Here is a 22,404-nt window from a genome sequence, read left to right on the forward strand (position 1 = left end):
AGTTTTCCATCAGACAAATTCAACTTATCTGATATCTAAATGTTTTATACTGTAACTATAAACTGAACCGATCCTATTTTCATTCATGCATACTGTTAGGAGTTGTCAGTAAATACACCCAGTCATTCCACAGGGTAGGGTTTTACCATCTAGTGCAGTGCGTAATATATAATGATGTAATGGCATATTGCATCTGAAAAACCCTTACAAATGATTATGTACACACAATGCCATTTAGAAAGTGATCAGATGTAACAAATGTTATATTTGGGATAACACTTTCTTAGTAAAGTACAGATTCTCGTACTGCAACAGTGAGGCACCAAATCGCCAGAACACAAAGTCAGCGATCTAACCCACTCAGCCACCGAGGCTTCCACAAATGGTTGTCAACACCAGGAGTAAAAAAACTTCATTCAGTAACCGTTCTGTGAAAACAGGCAAAACACGACAATGTGTGGCAAAAGAGGCCACTATGGGCGGCTTGGAAAAGATGATGACGTTACCAAACTCACTGAAGTGGTTTAATGACTTGCTTGTGTGCCGATAGCATTTTCGTGTGCTTACACATATTTAGTGTTTTTATTACTCTCTCTCTGATTTATGTTCATTTGAATTGATAGCGCTGTAAATGACGCTGATATACAGGTTATGTTTCAGTGCTGATATTGACTGAATTTTCTTGATATGACTCATGTCATTTGACTTGTTAGGGCTGTAAATAGACATATCAGTTACATTTTGTGTTGTTCTGTTTTAACTCCTTACTGACAAATGGGTGAAAAGAGGGCTGAGTCCATTTAGCCGTGGGTAACAGGCATGGGACTAGTGAGTGAGTGAGTGAGTTTGGTTTTACGCCGCTTTTAGCAATATTCCAGCAATATCACGGCGGGGGACACCAGAAATGGGCTTCACACATTGTACCAATGTCGGGAATCGAACCCGGGTCTTCGGCGTGACGAGCGAACGCTTTAACCACTAGGCTACCCGACCGCCCCCATGGGACTAGTAATGAATCAACCATTATTAAAACTATCTAACTAAACCTATTGTGAAAACATTACATGCTTTGAAGTAAAATAAGTGAAAATAAACTCACATGGTCACTTGCAACACAAATAATTGTGAAATGTTAATAGCATTTAAACAAGTTTACATTAGAAATTAGCCTCTACTCCAATTTACTCGCCGACCCTGATTGGGAGGCGCATCTAAACTTATAAAAAGTTTTTGGTGAAAACATCACATTCTTTGAAGTTTTAAAATATCTTTACTCAAATTAACTCAGTCAAGCTGAAACGGTGTCTGGCCGAAATGTCAAGTAATTGGACTACGGGTATACGGTACCATATATTTAATATTCATTTTAGTCAGTATGAAATAAATAGTGATTTAATAGATGTTTCATATCTCCCCTTTCTGTCGGGAGCCAACATCACAAAGAGTGTTTCTGCGGATAACAGACCGTGTCCCCGCCCAAGGAAAACATATAGACTACAACATAAAATAATACAGATGTAAATAAAGCATATATACTACTAAATAAATCGTTCTTATCGTTGTAAAGATAGAGGTGCCGTTTTCACCAAATGAGGTGCCGTTTTTGAAATATGAAATAGTTTAAAAGTGTTACGTAATATGGGGTGGGGGTGGGTCGACAAAAAATGATCAGAGACCATATATATATAGTCTATTATATGGTCTCTGATATGATGCAATCCTAAGGCTAATCTCACCCCTCAAGCCCCTAGCCCCCACCCAAACCCCTTTTTAAAGAGTACATAATTTCATGATATTGCACACCATAATATCATAAGACAAAGCTAATTTAATTTATTATTTTTATCTAAATACTTTGTCATTCTTTGTCCTTGCGAAAACAGATATGTCAAGATTCGAACGAAGTGAAAACATGCAGTCAGTTGACACATCATCGACTTCTATCAAGTTCACCGGATATTGGTCAGGAGTTATTTCCCTTATTGGGAAATCGTCGTAAACTAAACAAGTGTTTTCATCACGTTTTACCATAAAAATAGCAATGTAAACCAAGAGAACTGTGCAGATACTGACAGGAGAAGGTTTTGATGTTGGGGTAGAACATCTAGGTGATTTGAAGTAGGTATTTAGTTACGTAATGCGAACTCGAAGCGTAGTACAAATTTCAGCAATCTAACTTGGCATCTTGCCGACATGTCCAGTTTTCGATCAGTGTAATAAAGCAAACGTATTTCGAGATTACTGAATTAATCTATGTTTTAGTCTGAATAAGGATTAATCAGAACGATGAATCCGATTGAAATCATTCAATGATTCCATAAAACAACAACCTGTGGGAATTAAATCCGTAAACAATAAGATTAAGTCTAGATTAACATGTCAGATAGCAAAACAAGACTTGTTTGAGCTTGATTGACAACGCTAGCAACGGAAATAAAATATTTTGTTTTCTGTACACATGTATTTATTAATTTGCATCAAGTATTTACATTGTGAATTGCAGTATTTAGGTCCCCACCATCATGGACCCATGAATACCATAATAGATGGTTATTAAACTATGTCTGTTTTGACATGTCCATAGCTGTTTTGACATTCTCGTGACCATAGTGCAAGAGACTATATATATCGGTGTATGGCCTCGGTTGGCAACTTTGCAGACATAACATTGTGGTACTCATCTATGGTGAAAAGAACTTAGATATGATAATTCTCTTTTCAGAACATTCAGGAAGTTATTATTCGCATGTTAGAAAATATGGCCAGCCATGATGGTCTACCTAGAGAGGGAAAGAAGGAATCTCATGGTAACAGTCGCAGCAAGAAGAAAACATCCCAGCAACAAAATGTCTACTCTCATCTACCCATGGACAGGAAAGCTAAAAGTATGTTGGGATTATGTTTTTTTCAAAACCTATCAACCTGAGTCCATTTTCTTCTCAAATCATGCCACAAGTGTTACCGAACTATCATGATGTATATCATCATGATCATATTTCATATTCATAATCTGAATATATTTTATTTGCACCATGCTTGTTAAGTATATAGGTCCCAAATTGAGGTATTGAGTGTGTTAATAGGTCGTTGTTGGTTGGAAAAGTAAGGGTTATTCAGACACACATTTCAAATGTTTTTACATGCAAATTTTTACATGTAGACATAAATATTAGATTGCACTTTTCAATAACAGGTTGCACTAGTGCATTTTGTATTCAGTTAAATCAAGCTCTGGTATGGTATGTATTTCTCTGTGAGGTTTCCTGGCAAAATATGTCATAAAACTTTCAGGTGCTAAGGTAGTGGTTATAGTGCTACCTGTGAAGATCCTGGGTCTTCAGCAACCCATGCTTGCTGTAAAAAGCGACTATGCTTGTCGTAAGAGGCACCTAACGGGATTGGGTGGTCAGGCTCGCTGACTTGGCTGGTTCATGTCATCGTATCCCAATTTCGTGGAACGACGCTCATGAGGTCAATCACTGGATTGTCTGGTCCAGACTTGATTATTTACAGACCGCTATCATAAAGCTGGAATATTCCTGAGTGTGGTATTAAAGAACAAACAAACACCCATCATGCCAAAGGACCAGGTTTGATTTCTGTTCCTTTTTGGTGTGCCACACCTTAATATTGCCGGAATATAGCTGCTCACTCACTCACTCACTCACTCACTCACTCACTCACTCACTCACTCACTGATAAAACTGGATGTTATGTCTTTGTGTAGGTGACTTGTACTTCACTGATTAAAAGGGCCAATAGTAAGAAAATAATAGCTTAAAAACAGATCCCAATTTTGGTAAAAAATACTAATTTTATCCCCAAATTTGCCTGCCAGGGACACAGAGAATCCTATATAAATCCATGTATATAGCTCAAGTATTGCTGACTGACATAAAACCACATTCACTCACATTCTTGTATGTATAATACATCACCAAATACCCTATTTCTAAAGCTGCCATCTTTGTTTTGTGTATTGTACATTATCTAGGACAACATGACATGGAAAATAGTTAGATCTGCAATCATTGTCATGATAATTTTCATGATTATAATCTCTTTTAATACAAACCCCATCATGATAGATGTTTGCTATTGCTAATATTACACAGTGGAAATTGGGATCATGAGTGGCCCAGTCATCTAAGGCACCGCAATATGCTGTGCAAAGTTGCCTCCCTTGGTCAAGCCAGAAACCAAGGATTGTGGGTTTGATCTTGTTTCTAGCTTTGTCAGCTCATGGGTTTCACCAAAGTGGTATTTCACCAAAGTGGTAAATACCTAAGACCTGCATAACTTCAGGCTTTCCTCTCACATCAAGCTGACACGCTGTGATGTAACTGTTCAAAGCAGTGTTAAACCAAACTCACTCACTCATTGCAGACAAACTTGACCGCAGTGTGACAGAAGCATCTCGACCCTGTGAGGAGCACTCATTCCTAACTGATGTTGCCGATGTGAGGGAAATGGAGCAGGGCCTGTTGGGATTACTGGAAGACTTCCATTCAGGGAAACTACGAGCCTTTGGTAAAATATTGAGCACAGTGGTAACTCAAAGTGATCCATTTTTTTTAATTAATGCTGTAAAGAGTTATATTGTAAATCCAGACAGTTATGGCTTGGCTTGACTGAAGGCTCAAGCTTATGTCAGATGAAACTTATTTACTTAATGCATTTTCTGTTGAGAGAGTTCTTATTTGTTTTGAAACTTGTCTGCCCTTTTAGTTTTGCTGAAAAATTAATTTTTAGCTCACCTTGAAATGATTGGGTGGAAGTTTTGTTACTTTTTACACATACTATTGATTTCACTTGTTTGACCTTTATGAAATCTTGCGACAAATATTCCGGGAATGTTAAGGTGAGCTTCAGAGCTTTGGGAATGTTGTCAAGGTAATCTATTTGATGATTAGGGGCAAAGAAACATTGGTTACAGCACATTCAGTGTAACGTGATGTACATTCAGGTGGGGGTGCAACGTTCGAGAAGATGGACCAGATCCGGGAGCAGCAGGAGAAGTTGGCCCGACTCCACTTTGAGATGGACATCCAGCAGGACATGCACAGGTCAGTGATGTGTTGACAACAACAGCAACAACAACAACAACAACAACAACAACAACAACAACAACAACAACAACACATTGCTTGAAGATATCATCAGTTGTATCCAGCAACTTAATTTACTGAACTGACCAGGTTGCAGTGTGAAGTACACATGCTTCATTGGTTGTCACTGGTTGTCACTGGTTGTATAAGGCTTAAACAAATTATAGAATTGGTTCTCAGGCAATGACTTTTGAAAATATAGTGAGGGCAGGCAGCGTTTGTTTTTTTGTTCTTTTCCTCTTTCAAACTAGTTTGTAACCAAAAAAACAGTTGTGTACCATCAACCTGGGAAATGGTTCCCCACACAAACAAGCATACAAACTCCTATTGCTGCCATGACCATTACACAAGATGCACAGTAAAGCAGTGCGCATGTAAGGGAAGTAACTGTGTGCTATATTGGATCGCATTGTTTTTAAGTATTAGGATTTTTTTACTTTTTTGAAAATGGAAATTAAAAACAAAACATGCAGCAGACTTTATGATGATGCGGGTGGTGCCTGAGAACCAAACCTCTTATCTTTTTTAGCCTAATTGTCTCTATTTTAATTTTCAGGTTGAATTCAGATGAGGCGAGGACAACTGCTAATGACAATCTCTCCAAACTCATTGACCAGGTAGATGAATAGCCACACCTTATCTCTTCTTAGGGCCTGGTCATTAATTACAGGGATGGGTGGGTCAGAGGTTTTAAATGCTCAAATGTACTGAAAGTAACGACCCTCCCCTAATTCCTGTCATAATCTTGGATGACCCTCCTCATATCCTTGTACATTCTTTTCATGACATTACCTGAAAAGACAAAATGCAACAGAACCGGCCGCGTCATACCAAAAGACGTTAAAAGATGGTACTTGTTGTTACCCTGTCTGGCGCTCGGCATTAAGGGGCTAAAACAAGGACTGGTCGGCTCGGAGTCAGTATACTGTATCTGAGTGGGGTATTCATGTTAAACTGTGGCATGGTATCTCAGTGAGCTGGCACTATAAATCGGCATCAGTCCGGACTAGTACAAGCAGCCACACAAACACACACACATACATGCACAGCGCTATATAAGTGCAATAATCTTGGACGCGACGTTAAACCCAATTTCACCTCACTTCTGCCAAGTATGTGTGATTCTGTATGACTCTTTCAGAAAGGAATTACTTTGTTTGAATCAAAAGAAAATCTGACCTGGGCTCTCTGAACATTGATATTCTGGCTGTATTGCTTGTCATATACATCAAATTTGCATGTTAAAATCTAAGTTCTATAATAAGTTTCTCATTTTTCACCATCCATACTCTTTTGCATCCCAATGGAACTCACAGAGGATAATATTTGCATCCATTTGTCATTATATGAATTGCGGGCACGGGTGCCCCAGTCGTCTAAAGCGCAGCGATTCGCTGTGCAGAGTTGCGTCTCTTGGACACGCCAGAAACCTGTGATTGTGGGTTCGAATCCTGGTTCGCCCCGAATATGTTTCTAGGTTTGTCAGCACGATACCGGTGCTCATGGGTTTCACCGAAGTGGTAAACGTCTGAGACCTGCATCACTTTGGGCTTTCCTCCCACATTAAGCTGACATGCCGCGTCAAACTGTAATACTGTTAAAAGCGGCGTTAAACCCAACTCACTCACTCACTCATTATATGAGTTGTTTTCAAATCATGTGTAAGCCAGTAAGCATCATGCCACCACCCTGACTTCATGGACTTGATCATGACTTCTGTTCATGGTGGCCCAGTTGTCCTTTGTGCTGCAATTCGCTGTTCAGTGTTGCATCTCTTGTGTGACAGTATCCTATGATCATGGGTTTGAATCCAAGAATTATTCTGATAATGATTCTTGGTTTGCCAGCACCATAACCATGCTTTTGCATCAACCAAAGTGGTGAATGTCCAAGAACAGCATCAATTTGAGCTTACGTGTTAATCTGACAGGCTGTAATATGTCGTGGAGGCAAGGGTGGCCCAGTCGTCTAAGGCGACACAATTTGTGTGCAATTCGAGTTGCGTCTCTTGGGTGTGCAAGTAAGCTATGATTGTGGGTTCGAATCTCGGTTAGGCCCAATCATGTTTCTAGGTTTGTCAGCACCATATGCTTGTTCGTTGGTTTCACCAAAGTGGTAAATTTCTGAGTCCTGCATCACTGCGGGCTTTCCTCCCATATCAAGCTGACACGCTATGATATAACTGAAATACTGTTCAAAGAGGCGTTAAACCCAACTCACTCACTGTGATATGTTGTCAAATGAAATACTGTGTATTCACTCTTTTCTTCTGGATGTTTGTTTCAGCTTCATGGACTCAGTACCTCCATGTATCCTTTGAGCATATAGATGTTACATGTTATTGCAGCAACAAGTGCACGATTAACCTGGGCAGAGTTGCCCCCCTTAGCCTTGTCTGGATCTGCTGGTCTGTCAGCACTGTGTCTACTATTGCAGTGGTGGTCTGCACAACATTACACCCTCTTTTTAAGGGGCTAGCGTGCATGCATGCATGATTGTTGAGAGGGGCGATTGGTTGAGAGAAGTAGTTCAAGCCCGAGATGATGCTAAGGGGCGGTGGGGTAGCCCAGTGGTTAAAGCGTTCGCTCGTCACGTCGAAGACCCGGGTTCGATTCCCGACATGGGTACAATGTGGGAAGCCCATTTCTGGTGTCCCCCGCTGTGATATTGCTGGAATATTGCTAAAAGCGGCGTGAAACCATACTCACTCACTCACTCCATTTAGTCCAGGGGCGGTGGGGTAGCCTAGTGGTTAAAGCGTCCACTTGTCATGCCAAAGACCGAGGTTTGATTCCCCACATGGGTACAATGTGTGAAGCCCATTTCTGGTTTCCCCCGCTATGATATTGCTGGAATATTGCTAAAAGCGGCGTAAAACCATACTTACTCACTCCACTAGTCCAACCTGCTGTTTTCATACTGTTAAACTTTTTATTCATTTGCTGAAATAAATGCAAGATAATATGCAAATAGCATCTACAATGATGAGAGATAAAGGTTCATTGTAAACTGAGACAACATTGAATTACCAACTAGATACATAAACTATGATAAAATCAACCAATGTATCATGTTTCTAACCACCTTCTTGGCTGCTGAGACATTCGTTGATAATCTGTTAGAATCAAATCATTTCATTGGTGGTGCGAAGTTTTATTTGCAACTGGATTCAGAAAGAATGTGAATTAAAAAAGAAAGAAGATAAGTCCAAGGTTGTGTTCCTTGGCATCGACAATTATTTGCAGTTATTTTTTTTTTACATCTTGGGGTGAGAATGTATTTCTAACAAATTATAATGGGATGGGACATTTACAGGTTTGTTGCTTAATTTTTCCTTAACAATACAGTCAAACTCTCCAGACTCATGACACAAATAGCGGGGCAGGAGCAGGAGCAGACGGCAAGTTCTGATTGGTTAAGACACGAAGGAGGAGTGACATACACTGCTTCTGATTGGTCAGGACTCAAATTGGAAGTAGACTATGCTGTTTCTGATTGGTTAACAGAAGTCAGGCATCAAATCATTCCTGGAGTCTTGATTATGGTGTTTATGATATGAATCAGTAATAAATATTGGTTGTGTCCTTATGAGGAACTGATTAGTTTAATTAACTAGATGAATTCAAGCATGTGATGGAGTGAGATCTGTTGAAAGTCCTGATTATTGAAACAATCGGGGTTGACCTAGTCTGTTATTGTTAATTATACATGATCTATTTATCAGACAATATTTGTGGTGTCATTTGACTTGTTTTACAACATTTTCTTAAAAATGTTAAACTTATTTATTTGATTCCAAAATGTCTCTCAAGATACACATACAGAGTTCAGCTCATCTGCTTTTAACCACTGCATAATTAACAGTGTATATATTTCAGAGGGGACCTAAGCAAACAACACTAGTCATATGTTTACTGTAAGAAGCATTGTATCACATTTTTGTAGCAATGCTGTGCAATGCCTGCTTTAAAGGTTCAGGACTGTTATATATATCGCGATTATCCAGTGTCTCCATTCTATCACAATACATAGCCAAGACCCGTTCGCCATCATTACTTCATTTCAGAAGCTGCTCTGTTATCAGTAATTTAGTAAGTCCCCTACACAGAGAGTTGGATTGCTATTTTCACATTGTGTCATTCAAATTGGGCTGAAAAGGAAACTAGCGAATTGGTCAAGGGTATTTGTCAGAATAGAAATTTAACGTCACATCGGCAATATTTCAGCCCTATCATAACGATTTATTAGAATTAAAAGGAGATATTATACACTGGATAATTGAGGATGTTCTGTATTTGGCTGTGGCCATACTATATCTAAGCACGTTGTGTAAAGGTTCCAAAGCAATAATTGTCATAACCTCGAACACACAGTGAAAACAATATTTATTACCATAAATAAAGACATAGTCATTGTTTTCAATGTCGAGTTGTTAGGCAGAATTATTACTTGTTGATAACTACATATTTCATACCAGTATATTTATGAGTTTTTCACATTGGAAGTATTGCCAACAAACACAGTCCAAATCCAATATGTAAGATAAATGTTTGAAGAAGTCAACATAAATCAATGCACATGTTTTATTTTGTTAGGCTAAAAAAAAAAATAGTTTTAGTTCTCAGGCACCGCCTGCATCATCAGAAAGTCTGCTGCACATTTCCTTTTTATTTCCATTTTCAAAAAACGTGAAAAAATCCTTATACTTAAAAACAATGCGATCCAATATAGCACACAGTTACTTCCCTTTACATGCGCACTGCTTTACTGTGCATCTTGTGTTATGGTCATGGCAGCAATAGGAGTTTGTATGTTCTTGTTTATGTAGGGAGGCCCTTTCCCAGGTTGATGGTACACAACTGTTTTTTTGGTTACATACTTGTTTGAACAAGCAAAAGAAATTAAACAAAACACTGCCCGCCCGCACTATATTTTCAAAAGTCGTTGCCTGAGAACGAATTCTATTATTTTTTTAAGCCGTATGTTAATCTTACTACGGTGGGACTGAATGCTGATTGAAGTGCAATGTTGCTCTAGAGTTCTATATTTTACCAATATTTACTCACACTGGTGCCAACTGTTGAAGGTCTCACATAATTCACACATATTTTAATTCATGTCCACCCTAATAACTAAACTCAAAACAGGATTGCAAAGAATTTCCAAATTCATGTTATAATGGATTAACTTAAGTGATAGCTTGGTCGAGGTGATTATTGTATTTCACTGGTAACAGGACCAATAAAGAGGGAGATGCCATGATGCTTAAGTTAACATAAAGTACAATGTTAATTACTACTCAAGGCAAGTAAATTAGAATATCCTGTTTTGAACGAAATTTCATTTTTTCGAAGTCATATGTTAGCAAATTGTGAACATATCAAGTTACCTAAACCTTCCACATATCACCTGAACAACATCGTCCACAACTACAGCATGTGCAACTACAACGGTATATGCACATGAATGTTAAGATGAACAGTCTGCAAGTTTAATGTTTTGACTCATTCCTGTGGTTACTATAAACATGTTCCAGTTTACAGTACATGAATGCAAGTCATGTTTATCCTTAGTTTGATGCCATTGGTTTTGGTTGTCCATTAATAATGTTGTATGAAACTAGACAGCTGTTTATCATTTCATGGTATTTATATTCAGAGATGGAAATGAGAGACTAGACTAAATAACATAAGTGTATACCGTATTCGACGTAATAAGCGCCTAGGGCGCTCTCAAAATTAGAAATAGGGGGCTCTTATTAGAATATTTTTTTGGTGGAAAAAAGAGAGTTGAAAGATAAATTTCATGGTTTATGCTGACACACTGAAATGTTTATTTGTGACAGATACATTTTTCCAGAATTTAATTGCCCATAATTATGAATGCATATAACACATGAGTGCGTATTATACGCGAATAAATAAGTCTTGTGTACATTGATCAAACGGAAGGAGTGCTGATTGGGATTGTTCACTAGCCAATATATTAGCAAATATCGCCGTGGGCGCTTATTAGAGCGGGGCGCTTATTACGTCGAATACGGTATGTAAGTCCTGTGTTTGGGTTAATATTTCATCAGGGTCAGTGTCAGACTAAATCAATTGTCCTTTACCCAAAGTCATCATAAAAGTGCTCTTGTGTTTTCTCACAATATGATTGATGTTCATACGAATACCACAAGTACAAAGCATTCCTGTAATTAAGGCTTGACTTTTGACAAAAAACATATAAAATTTATTTTCACCCCTGCAAACATGTAATATGAAAATAATAACATTCGTGTAAATCAGGTTCTTAATAGATTGCTCCAAATGTCCAGCCTGTATTGGTGCTGATTGGGATTGTTCACTAGCCAATATATTAGCAAATATCGCTGTGGGCGCTTATTAGAGCGGGGCGCTTATTACGTCAAATACGGTATGTAAGTCCTGTGGAAGTGCAAAGAATACCCAACCTTAAAGGGCAACAATTCTCCAGCTCTCAGGGTCTCTCTGGCGCCCACGTAATCACAAGACGTCATTTAGTTCTGAACACAAGTCAAACTATTTGATATTCAAGTCCATTATAAGCAAATTTTGAATCTGTGAAGAAGAAAGCTATCCATATCTTAATGCTTTCCAAGTTGGAGTGTTGTTGCCCTTTTAGGTAGTGAAACTGTTTTGATTTTGTTTTGTACCTGAAGTTAATATTGTGTAAATTGTTAACTTCTTCCTTAATGATCATTCTCATTAAAGTCACATTTACTCCCATATGGTATCTCTCTCCATTAAGATCTCAGGACATCCTGTAGAAAGTCACTCAGTAACCACTGGATGTATAAAATATCCACGATAAAATAGTAGTGCTACTTGTATTTGTACTTTCAGAATTTGTCCTTTTGTTCGTCTATGACAATTAGAAATCAGTTTGAATGGTTTGAATGCTTCACTCACTTATACCGAGATCCCAGTTTGCCCCGATTATGTTTCTAGGTTTGTCAGCACCATACCCGTGCTTGTGGGTGTCACCAAAGTGGTAAACGTCAGAGACCTGCATCACTTCGGTCTTTCCTCTCACACTAAGATGACACACTGTGATATAACAAGAATTATGTTCAAAGCAGAGTTAAAACACAACTCTCGCACCCATTGATGTCCACACATCTTTACACACACAGGTATCGCATCAGATTAAAAGATCTGATTTTAATAAGATTGCCTTAACAATGTTTCATGATGTTACTGTACATTCTATTGTTACTGAACAGGAGTGGAAAAATTGTTACTAAAACTCACTCAACCTTGTGAAAAAGGTGTTGATGCAACTATTTCTTCAGAGGTTTCTGCGGTTTTAAATATAATCAAACTTTAACGTATATACAATATTCATGCCAAGTTTGATCAAACAAGTTATTTCCAAACGTTTATGAATGAAAACACGCATTTTACTTTGGATCTACAATGTGAGATATTTCATCCGTTTGGGTTAATATTTCATCAGGGTCAGTGTCAGCCTAAATCAATTGTCCTTTACCCAAAGTCATCATAAAAGTGCTCTTGTGTTTTCTCACAATATGATTGATGTTCATACGAATACCACAAGTACAAAGCATTCCTGTAATTAAGGCTTGACTTTTGACAAAAAACATATAAAATTTATTTTCACCCCTGCAAACATGTAATATGAAAATAATAACATTCGTGTAAATCAGGTTCTTAATAGATTGCTCCAAATGTCCAGCCTTTATTGGCTTTGTCCTAAAGGTAAGGGAGACATCTGTATTGTTATTGTTTTCCGTATTCCAGCTCTTATTTTGGAGCCATTTTTCCATGGTATTTTTTAATGTTTTATTAATTGTATTTCTCTGTCCTATGAACGAATTATTACTTTATTGAAAACTGCCACAGACTTTGCAATAGCACTATATGTTGTTTACTTTTAGAAGTTCAAACTTAGAATAACACTGATATCTAATTTAGTACTGTTATATTGTAATATTGTTCAGTTTTGTGATAATTAATAAGTAATCAAAATTAATGTTCCATGAACATGATGTATTGTCTTGATATATGATCTATGTTTATTATCATATATGTGAGGATGTTAACATTACAGTTTCAAAAATGGCTTTAGGGTTTACAATCTTTACAAATATTGTGCCATTTAAATGATGTTTGCTAGAAATGTAATCAAATACTATTTGTTTTCTTTGTTGTGTGTTAATTAACAAGACTTGATTTTAGTCCCATGTGATATATTAAATCTACTGCTTGTATTTAATTGAATGTAGGAGAACCGACACAACATACTGGCTGTTGCTGTTACTGGCATTAGTTGGAAGGTTGCATTCAAATTGTAACAAAATGAGAAGACATACAAAACAGTTCAAGAGCAAAAGTGTTTTTGTTACATTCAGTTAAACCCGTGAAGACCTTGGGTGGAAAAGGTCTTCAGCAACCCATGCTTGCCATAAAAGGTAATTGTGCTTGTCGTAAGAGGTGACAAATGGGATCGGGTGGTCAGGCTCGCTGACTTGGTTGATGCATGTCATCGTATCCCAATTGCGTAGATCGGTGCTCATGATATCAATCACTGGATTGTTAGGTCCAGACTCGATTATTTACAGACCACTGTTATATCATTGTATATAGCTTGAATATTCCTGAGTGCGGCGTTAAACAACAAACAAATATATTCAGTTATTCGAAATATATATATCTATATTTGCCATGAATCAAGATAATTTTGCAAAATCCTATTCAATAAATACTGATTTAATATCCAGTTGAAAATAAGAAGGTATATATGATTGCAGATCTTCTAATTTTCCTATTTGACTTGAAATTCTGAATGCAACCTTGTCTTATAGTCTATTTTCCTACATATCAGTGTACATAGGATATACAACCTTATCTGTAAATACATTGCAGCTGTGATAAGTCCTGGGCTCTGTTCCTCAAAGAAATCTTAGCGCTAAGATTCAGTGTTGGGAATGAGTGATTGAACAGTATATAAGTGATATCACATCATGTCAGCTCAAGTTTGGAGATTCTCAATCAGAATGTAGGTCCCCAACAACCCTTGTTTATCATAAGAGGCAGCTCACTGGATCGGGTGGTCAGGCTCTGTGACTTGGTTGGTTGCATTTCAGCTATCTCAAATGCTTGGATTGATGTTCATGATGTCAATCACTGGATTGTCTGGTCCAGACTTTATTATTTACAGACCACTGTCATACAGCTGGAATATTGCCGAGTACGATATGAACTACATAAACTAAAAACAAAGAAAGAAAGTAGTATTGGCAGTGAGCCTCTTCAAAGAGTAAACATAAACCCAGATGGCATAGATGATCAACACTATCTTCTTTTTCAGGGATATGAATCGGCTTGTAGTAGATACGTGCTAGCTCCTTCCTAGCGTGTGATGCTTTCCTTACACTCCTGATATAGAGCTTATAGTATAAAGAGCTCTGCGAACTGTATATTGCTGTGAGGAGCTTGTAGGTGTAAGGGGGCACAACTCTGCACAATGATTTATGAGGCCATGAAAAACTTGTCCAGCTGTGCCCCCTGATTCACTACTGTTGTGTTAAAGAGTCAGTATTTTCATAAAAGTTCTCAAGTACCTCTACGACAGGATGGTCCAGCTCAGCATGTTCAGTGACCATGGAGACATGTCTGATTGCATGTCATCCTGGACTAATGGCTTGGATTGTGTGGGTTTTCATTTACCGGTATGATTCAGTTATTTCCAGGCCCCTATCATATAACAGGGGCGGGCAGTCGGGTAGCCTAGTGGTTAAAGCGTTCACTCGTCACGCCGAAGACCCGGGTTCGATTCCCGACAATGGTACAATGTGTGAAGCTCATTTGTGGTGTCCCCGGCCGTGATATTGCTGGAATATTGCTAAAAGTGGCGTAAAACCAAACTCACTGACTATCATATAACTGCAATATTGCAGTCTGCAGTGGTCACACTCTCTATGACAAATGTATGACAGTTATTAAAATAGGCTTTCTTTGTTGAGCATGGCCTTGCATGTACTTATGTAGAGTGACTGTCACAAGTCTATGTTGTTGTAGAAAGGGACTACTGATGTAACTCCAAAACATACATGTATGTGTGTCTTAGTTGTACCCTGTACTCTTTGAATTTCCATACTCTGACAGATGTATGTGTGTCTAAGCGCTAAGACTGCTATGTCAAAGTTGTACCCTGTACTCTTTGAATTCCCATACTCTGACAGATATATGCATATTGCAGAACTAGGATTGCTTGTGAAAGTTAACATGGCTAAAGTGAAAGAATTCCAACACACTTTCACATTCCAACTCATGTATGCTGTTTCACTTGCCAGCTGGTACCTTGCAGTCTTGGGACCCATACACAGACATATATGCATATGTATGTCTCTGTGCTAAGATGTCTTCATAAGTTGGTCAGATTGACACTGATTGATCTTAGCCAGCTTTGGCTCTGTCACAGTTATTTCAGAGTTTTAGCAGGATATTCATCTTCCACAGATGATCCTCTAAGGTTGAAATGGTCCCAAGGCAATGTTTCTGTAAGGCTTGTGTAAGGTGAAGACGATATCAGGTGATTTGCTGAGATGACTTGAGATGATGGGTCCCTACAGGATCGGAAACAGTCCTTATTGGATCGAATACATCCCTGCATGATTGGAAACGGTCCCTATTGAATTGGATACATTCTCGCAGGATCGTAAACAATCCCTATTGAATTGTATACATCCCCGCAGGATCGGAAACAGTCCTACAGGATTGGAAACAGTTCCTATTGAATTGGATACATCCCTGCAGGATCAGAAACAGTCCTACACGATCGGAAACAGTGCCTGCAGGATGGGTACAGTCCCTACTTAATACAGGCGCAGATGACAGCTCTGTCTGTAATTCCTTGTAACAATGGTAACAAATCAAATATGAAATCAGTGTATAAATTATTTTGAATCCTCAGAGTAAGTGAATGTTGTTGAGTGTAAGTAACCTCCACATTGAACCAAAACATTCTGATCTTCAGGGTACATTTACCTCCTACCTTTTACTTGTTTTATTATAACAACTGCCACCTTTGCACATTGGTACTTATTATCAACCACTGCTTATGTCTGTATATTGAAGCTAGTTTGTTCATGTTTGTGTGTTATTCCTTACAGAAGGATTCTGCTTGTAACACACAATTAATTATCCTTGCACTGCCACAATTGATGTCTGCTTTGGTTAAATGTTTGCGTTATGGGTTAAAGGGATGTCAATGTTCATGATGTAGTCTATTAACTTCTCATTGTCCCATGTGGACTTTCATGTTGAAATAACAGTGTTGATGTGAAAGGGGATAGTATAGGATACACTTGTCTATATCAACAACCTTAAGCCCCAGGTACACTATAAAAAACAAAGTCCATTTTGATCAAGTTTTTGATAGTGTAACATGCTGTCAAAAACTTTGACCAAGTTTTTGACAAACTTTGATGGAATAGAAACCGATCCTATTTCTCGTCAAACTTTGATAAAAGTTTGATGACATTGATTAAATTTAGCCAGTCAGAATGCAAGGAACTTTTACCCCTTATCAACCGGAGGTGCATAGAGTCAAGTAAAAATAAGCAAACTATTTTGTACTGACGAGATGTTGGAAGAATTAATCAGTTTGGTTCAACAATGAGCAGCCATTCTCGGGACAAAATATGCCTTTGTCTACCCTGACTCCATCTTTTCAAACATGGCAATACTCAAATTACATATGACAACAGCAAAACATTCTTCGTCAGTAGCATCCATCTTGGAAGATAATTCCCGCCAAAACTTTGACGGCCTGTCAAAAATTTTGTTGAGTGTAAACATCCCAACTTGGACCAAGAAAACTTGGCCAAAGTTTTTGATAGTGTAATGGGGGCTCTAGAGATCTCCATTCAAACATTTCCCATCTTGAATTTCTCGCAGCTCCTTCTGCAACTAGAGCAGGGACTCATCATCATGGTGTTACTGCCGGGCAGCAAATAAAAGTTGGTTTCAACTTCAGTTTTTCAAGAATGTTCATATTTTTTTTATTTGTAAAAACAAATCCTCAGATTTGACTTCCCATTGTTTAATGATGGTGTGATGGGTGACAAATTAACATGTTGTCCCGGAAAACATTTTGGATGTGATACGTAATGGAGATTGTTGGCCCAGTGGTCTAAGGCACCACAACTTGCTGTTAAGAGTTGCATTCCTTTGCTGTGCCAGAATTCTCTGTTCTTGGGTTTGAATCATGATTTGACGTTCTAACAGTTTCAAATGTCTCTGACCTGCCTCACTGAGGATTTTCCTCTCACGATAAACTGACTGTGTGGTATGACTGAACTATAGTTGAAAGTGGTGTTGAACCCAACTGTCTCACACATCGTGTGCTGAGGAAGTGTATCCTGATGACCCTAATAATTTGCAACAACGAATCAAAGCCACCTCAATCAACTTTAATCCTGCTAACTTTGTTTAGGAATATGCCTCAAAAAGATGAAATATACATCTCTAACCATGCTAACCACTTTTACTTTAGTACTTTTCATACTGGACCTGTTTGTTGGATGCTTTATCTTGTCTCAGTCATGGATCGTCATTCTGTGGATCTCTGTCCATCTTCGTGAAGGGCCAGGGATTTTCATTTTGTGTTTTTTTGTTTTATTTACTACTTTTTTTACTAAAGGCCAATGAGAGCTTGTTGCATGGAATGTTGTCTCCTGTCAATCCATTAACTTTTCGCTTCTCCAAACAATCTCAGAGGATGCTCCTGTAGTTTCGGAGAATGTCTGCACTACAGACGGAATTAGATTACAGATTAGTATTAGACGGTAGAGAGTTGTTTTGACCTATTACTTTGCAATTTTTTTTATAAGAAAAGATGATTTTAAGGACCCATGCCAAGTGTTTTTTACTATTTTATTCCTTTGATTTTGTTGGAACTTTTCTGGATATTTCACCATATGTTTTAGTATATGTGGACAAGTTTTGCTTACATGTAAACTCAGCTGACGATAAATATTTCACTTTCTCGGATATGGTCTCAATGTTTTCAGTGCTGTAGCCAGCCAGGGGGGGGGGGGGGGGGGGGGGCAACCCCTGGATTTTGTTTTATAGAAAACATTTTTTTTTAATCAAGTTGGGGACAAGTGATACAAAAAAAGGTAACTTCAGCCTTGGTTTTTGGTTAATACTGGGTATTTTGTATCATTTTGTATTTCAATTTATTTCTCTCAGTTTTTATTGATTCTTGATCCATCTGGTGTGTCATCATCAATTTTTAAATGTTATTTTGCATGATTTTAATTACTGATTTAACCTTGTATGTTTTGTGTACATGGGATGATGTGTGTCCAAACTAGATTTTGAATGTGAAGTTACAAGGCAGTTGTTGACATTGGTAATAATAACTACTGTGCTAATTTTACAATCAACGCTTTACAGCCATTCATAATGATTATGATCTCATCATGATAGCTATGAATTGTATGTGGTCATATGCCAAGGTTTTGTTATGTAGAACCAGCACAGGGCCATAGTATAATGGTGGAACTGCTGCAGGGCAGACCAAGTTCTATGGATAAACCTGCCCACAATTTACTTAGGTTAAAAAAAGAAGAATATTGACCAAAAAGAGTTCATAAAACAATACCAACCAGACGCATTTGCAAGAACAAAAAATATGATTTGGAAAGTAAGATCTTAACAATTATATTGTTTGACTGTTTAGAAATGTTTACTTTAAACTGTTTGTGAATCATTTTCACTGGTTGTGGTGTAAGTGAAATAAGTGAAACGAGCAGACTAATTGCTCCTGTTTAATTACAGGTAATGACAAATGAATGTTACTGACAAGACTGTTGTTTTCTGTCTGGTAGTCTGTATCATCAAAACATGTAGTTCCTGTCAATGCCCTGAAAATTGAATGCGGTTGGGTGCTGGTTGTCCTTCATATCAAAATGTATATTCTCAGAAAGGAATGATTTCATGGGGGTGTTTTGCTAATGTGATGGCAGTTGCAGACTAAGAATATTACTTTCAGGAGTAACTTGCTGCTGATGCTATGTATCATCCATTGCTTAGTGTTTGGTTTATGGGTTGTGAGAAAGTGGTGATTATGAATGAGGTGCACATTAATGATCTCATACGACAATAGCTGACTTATAAAGTGCAAGACTACACACCATTCAGGGTTAGGCTCAAAGCGCTTGACATAATGTCCATCAATTCAAACTAAAGTGCAAATGTCTATGCTCAGATATAATTGTTTGAAAACAATACACTTATAAAATAAGAGTGGATAATATTATCATTGATCATGTTTTTTGTCCATTCTGTCTTTCGTGAAAGATGGAAGTCACTGTGTCAATATGCTATCATTTTTTCAGTGGGTTGTTTTTCAATTTTTGTCACTGAGGTTTTCCTACTAGTTTTTTTTGCAATAGACTGAAGGATTGCTTTTGTTCAGGTAATTTATTTCACATGACAGTTGAACAATTTTGTGATGCATTTTAGAAGAGTTCATATGGTCATCTCGTTGGATAATCCCTCAGGCTTACCTAAGAAGATGTTCTTTAGGATGCAAATGAGTTTCTTCAGATATGAAAAGATAAAGCTGTACTGACTGCATACTCAAGCATATACTCAGTTTACTTTTGGCCCAATGATTTTTTTCAGTGAGTGAGTGAGTGAGTTAAAATTTAACATCGAATTGGCATTATTTCAGCCATATAGCAACTTTTTTGTGTGTTTTGTTTGTTTGTTTTGTTTTGTTTTGGGGAGGGGGTGGGGCGGGAGGGGGCTTAAGGGTATATTTAAGAAGTGATGGCATGAATAATATACAAAGTTCTGAAAGTCTTGGTATATCCACTGTCTGTAGATGTATGTAGTTGATAAAGCTTGACTTACAACAACATCCTAGTTTTATTCATTTGACGAAAGAAATCCAATTTCCTGTGGGCAATTATAGGATACGTAGTTTGATGGTATGCACAACTATATCAGTGTATATGATATCAAGACTTGAAGAGGATGATGTTTATGTTGTTTAGTGTTAATTATAAGTAAATGAGTTTGTTTTATGTAAGTACTGTGGCAGTTGATTAGTTAGTCTGTCATTCTAACTATGTACATGTATGTTGTATTGGTATTTATTCCTGTATTGCACACATTCCACCTTCTCATATTACCTGTTACTATTTACCTTCTGCAAGTCATTGATTAAAATTGTGTTTTCACAGGCATTCTGGTTTTTGTACTTATTTGTATACCAAGTGTTAGGTTTCAGGAGAAGCATAGATTCTGACTGCCCCCAGAGGAGAACAAGGAGAACAATGATGAGTGCATTTCATGTGGCCACTTGCAGATATATTTTCTGCTATGTTACTGAGAGTATGTTTTTTTCTGGACACCAACAGACAATGTAGTGACTAAGGGTATGGATTTTGCAGTTCAACTTCACCAAAGCGTGTCCATTTGCCTTTTGAAAAACAATCTCATTAAAATCAGATCTTAGTTCTCGCAACCGCTTAACAAAGATCTGAGGACATCCCATTAGGGGTCACGTCAGAACAACCTTTCATCTGACCAATTAGAGCTTCACTTACGAGATCATGAAAGTGACAATCGAAATGTGATTTCTAATCATGCAAACCTGAAAACTTTAACACGGGGTATTCCGAATGATAGTTACAGCCTTAACGACTGAATTCACACAATCTAGACCATCTATTAGCCATTCCAGAATGTTCTTTTGTTCAGGTTTCAAATTTTTAATTGAGAATTTGTCAAAATATGTTTTGAAGCATAGTCACCAATTTGAAATTAGTGCTGTAAGGCACGAGAAAGCTGACTTCTGATTGGCTAATGTTGACTTCTGGTCAGTCATTCCATTGGTCGGTCAAAGTTCGCGCAAGGTCAGTCTGATGTGCCCCTATTGGGAGTCTTCAGATCTTTGTTCAGTGGTAGTGAGAACTAAGATCTGATTTTAATGAGATTGTTTGAAGAATAACCTCAAAGTTATGGTTATCTCATAAACATGCCTTCAAACATTAGCATTTTGATATAGGAAGTACTAGGATTGAAACACTGAGGTGACTATAGACCAAATTTTAAACAGATCAGATGAGGTTGAGGAGATGACTTTATTATATAGTTTAATACTTTGTTTGTTGTTTAATGCAGCAATCAGCAATATTCCAGTATATGATGGCGGTCTCCAAATAATCAAATCTGGACCAGACAATCCAGTGACTGACATCGGCATAGATCTGTGCAATTGGGATACTATCACATGCATCAACCAAGTCAGTGAGCTGGTATATGGCCAACACCATTGCCCACTGTAGAGTTGAAGGATTGCTTTTAAGGTGTAAAACCACTCATCCTCTTACTCATTGTTCAAATCTTTCTTGTTTGTGTATTAATTTCTTCATCAGGCAAAGGGGCGGTCGGGTAGCCTCGTGGTTAAAGCGTTCGCTTGTCACGCCGAAGACCCGGGTTCGATTCCCGACATGGGTACAATGTGTGAAGCCCATTTCTGGTGTCCCCCGCCGTAATATTGCTGGAATATTGCTAAAAAGCGGTGTAAAACCTCACTCACTCCCTTTATCAGGCAAAACATTCAGACGAACATGAGCCACGCACGCTCGCACATCTTTAGATTCAATGTGCAATTATAGGTTAGGTACACAGCCAGGACAAGATTTCTACCGCAGTAAGAAACTTTAAAAAAGAAAAAATTCAAGAAGGTTTCAAAAAGTTTTCTTTCACATTTAAAAACATTAACGTGTCCTTGACTCAAATTACGATAACGATGACAGTTTCCCCTTGTTTAAGTTCATACAATATCGAGGAAGCACGTTTCTTGTCAGCTAAATGTACCAATTCCGTGCATGTTCTGGTGTAATTTCTATTGTCTCATTTTTAATTTATTTTTTGTTATTTATCATAATTGTGTATGAGCATGTACGTGGCAGTCTAGCTTGGATGCGTAAATTCAAAGAATGCGTTAATAGTCATTTCAACATCGACCATGTGGGTGTCACATGTTATGGAGGCATTAAATCGTAGGAATTTGAATATTCTGTTGTTGAGTCTTAGTTCACCAAGCACTCGAGTTTCCATTCTCTTCTGAGACCTCTGACCGCCTCCGTGGTCTTGTGGTAGAGCGTCCGCCCGGAGAGCGGAAGGTCCAGGGTTCGAAAGTTAAAAGATTGTACTTGTTGTTACCCTGTCTGGCGCTCGGCATTAAGGGGCTAAAACAAGGACTGGTCGGCTCGGAGTCAGTATAC

At 38.0% G+C, this 22,404-nt stretch overlaps 1 protein-coding gene across 1 annotated transcript; it reads left to right on the forward strand.

Moving 5' to 3' along the window:
- Positions 1-1,975: 1,975 nt before the first annotated feature.
- Positions 1,976-9,895, forward strand: LOC124116417 (coiled-coil domain-containing protein 28B-like). The gene is made up of 7 exons (XM_046477746.2): positions 1,976-2,118; positions 2,723-2,885; positions 4,387-4,530; positions 4,967-5,066; positions 5,665-5,725; positions 7,395-7,417; positions 8,456-9,895. The coding sequence occupies exons 2-7, from the start codon at positions 2,747-2,749 to the stop codon at positions 8,517-8,519; spliced, it is 531 nt and encodes a 176-aa protein (XP_046333702.2). The 5' UTR covers positions 1,976-2,118; positions 2,723-2,746; the 3' UTR covers positions 8,520-9,895.
- Positions 9,896-22,404: the final 12,509 nt, after the last annotated feature.

This window comes from Haliotis rufescens, unplaced genomic scaffold (assembly GCF_023055435.1).
Source record: "Haliotis rufescens isolate VD_foot unplaced genomic scaffold, xgHalRufe1.0.p SCAF_5, whole genome shotgun sequence".
Taxonomy (NCBI): Eukaryota; Metazoa; Mollusca; class Gastropoda; order Lepetellida; family Haliotidae; genus Haliotis; species Haliotis rufescens.

Excerpts from the sequence above, each read along its gene's own strand:
- LOC124116417 (XM_046477746.2), top strand. The coding sequence starts at position 2,747 with ATGTTAGAAAATATGGCCAGCCATGATGGTCTACCTAGAGAGGGAAAG. Across the intron at positions 4,531-4,966 it reads AGGGAAACTACGAGCCTTTG|GTGGGGGTGCAACGTTCGAG; the intron begins GTAAAATATTGA and ends ATGTACATTCAG. Across the intron at positions 5,067-5,664 it reads ATCCAGCAGGACATGCACAG|GTTGAATTCAGATGAGGCGA; the intron begins GTCAGTGATGTG and ends TTTAATTTTCAG.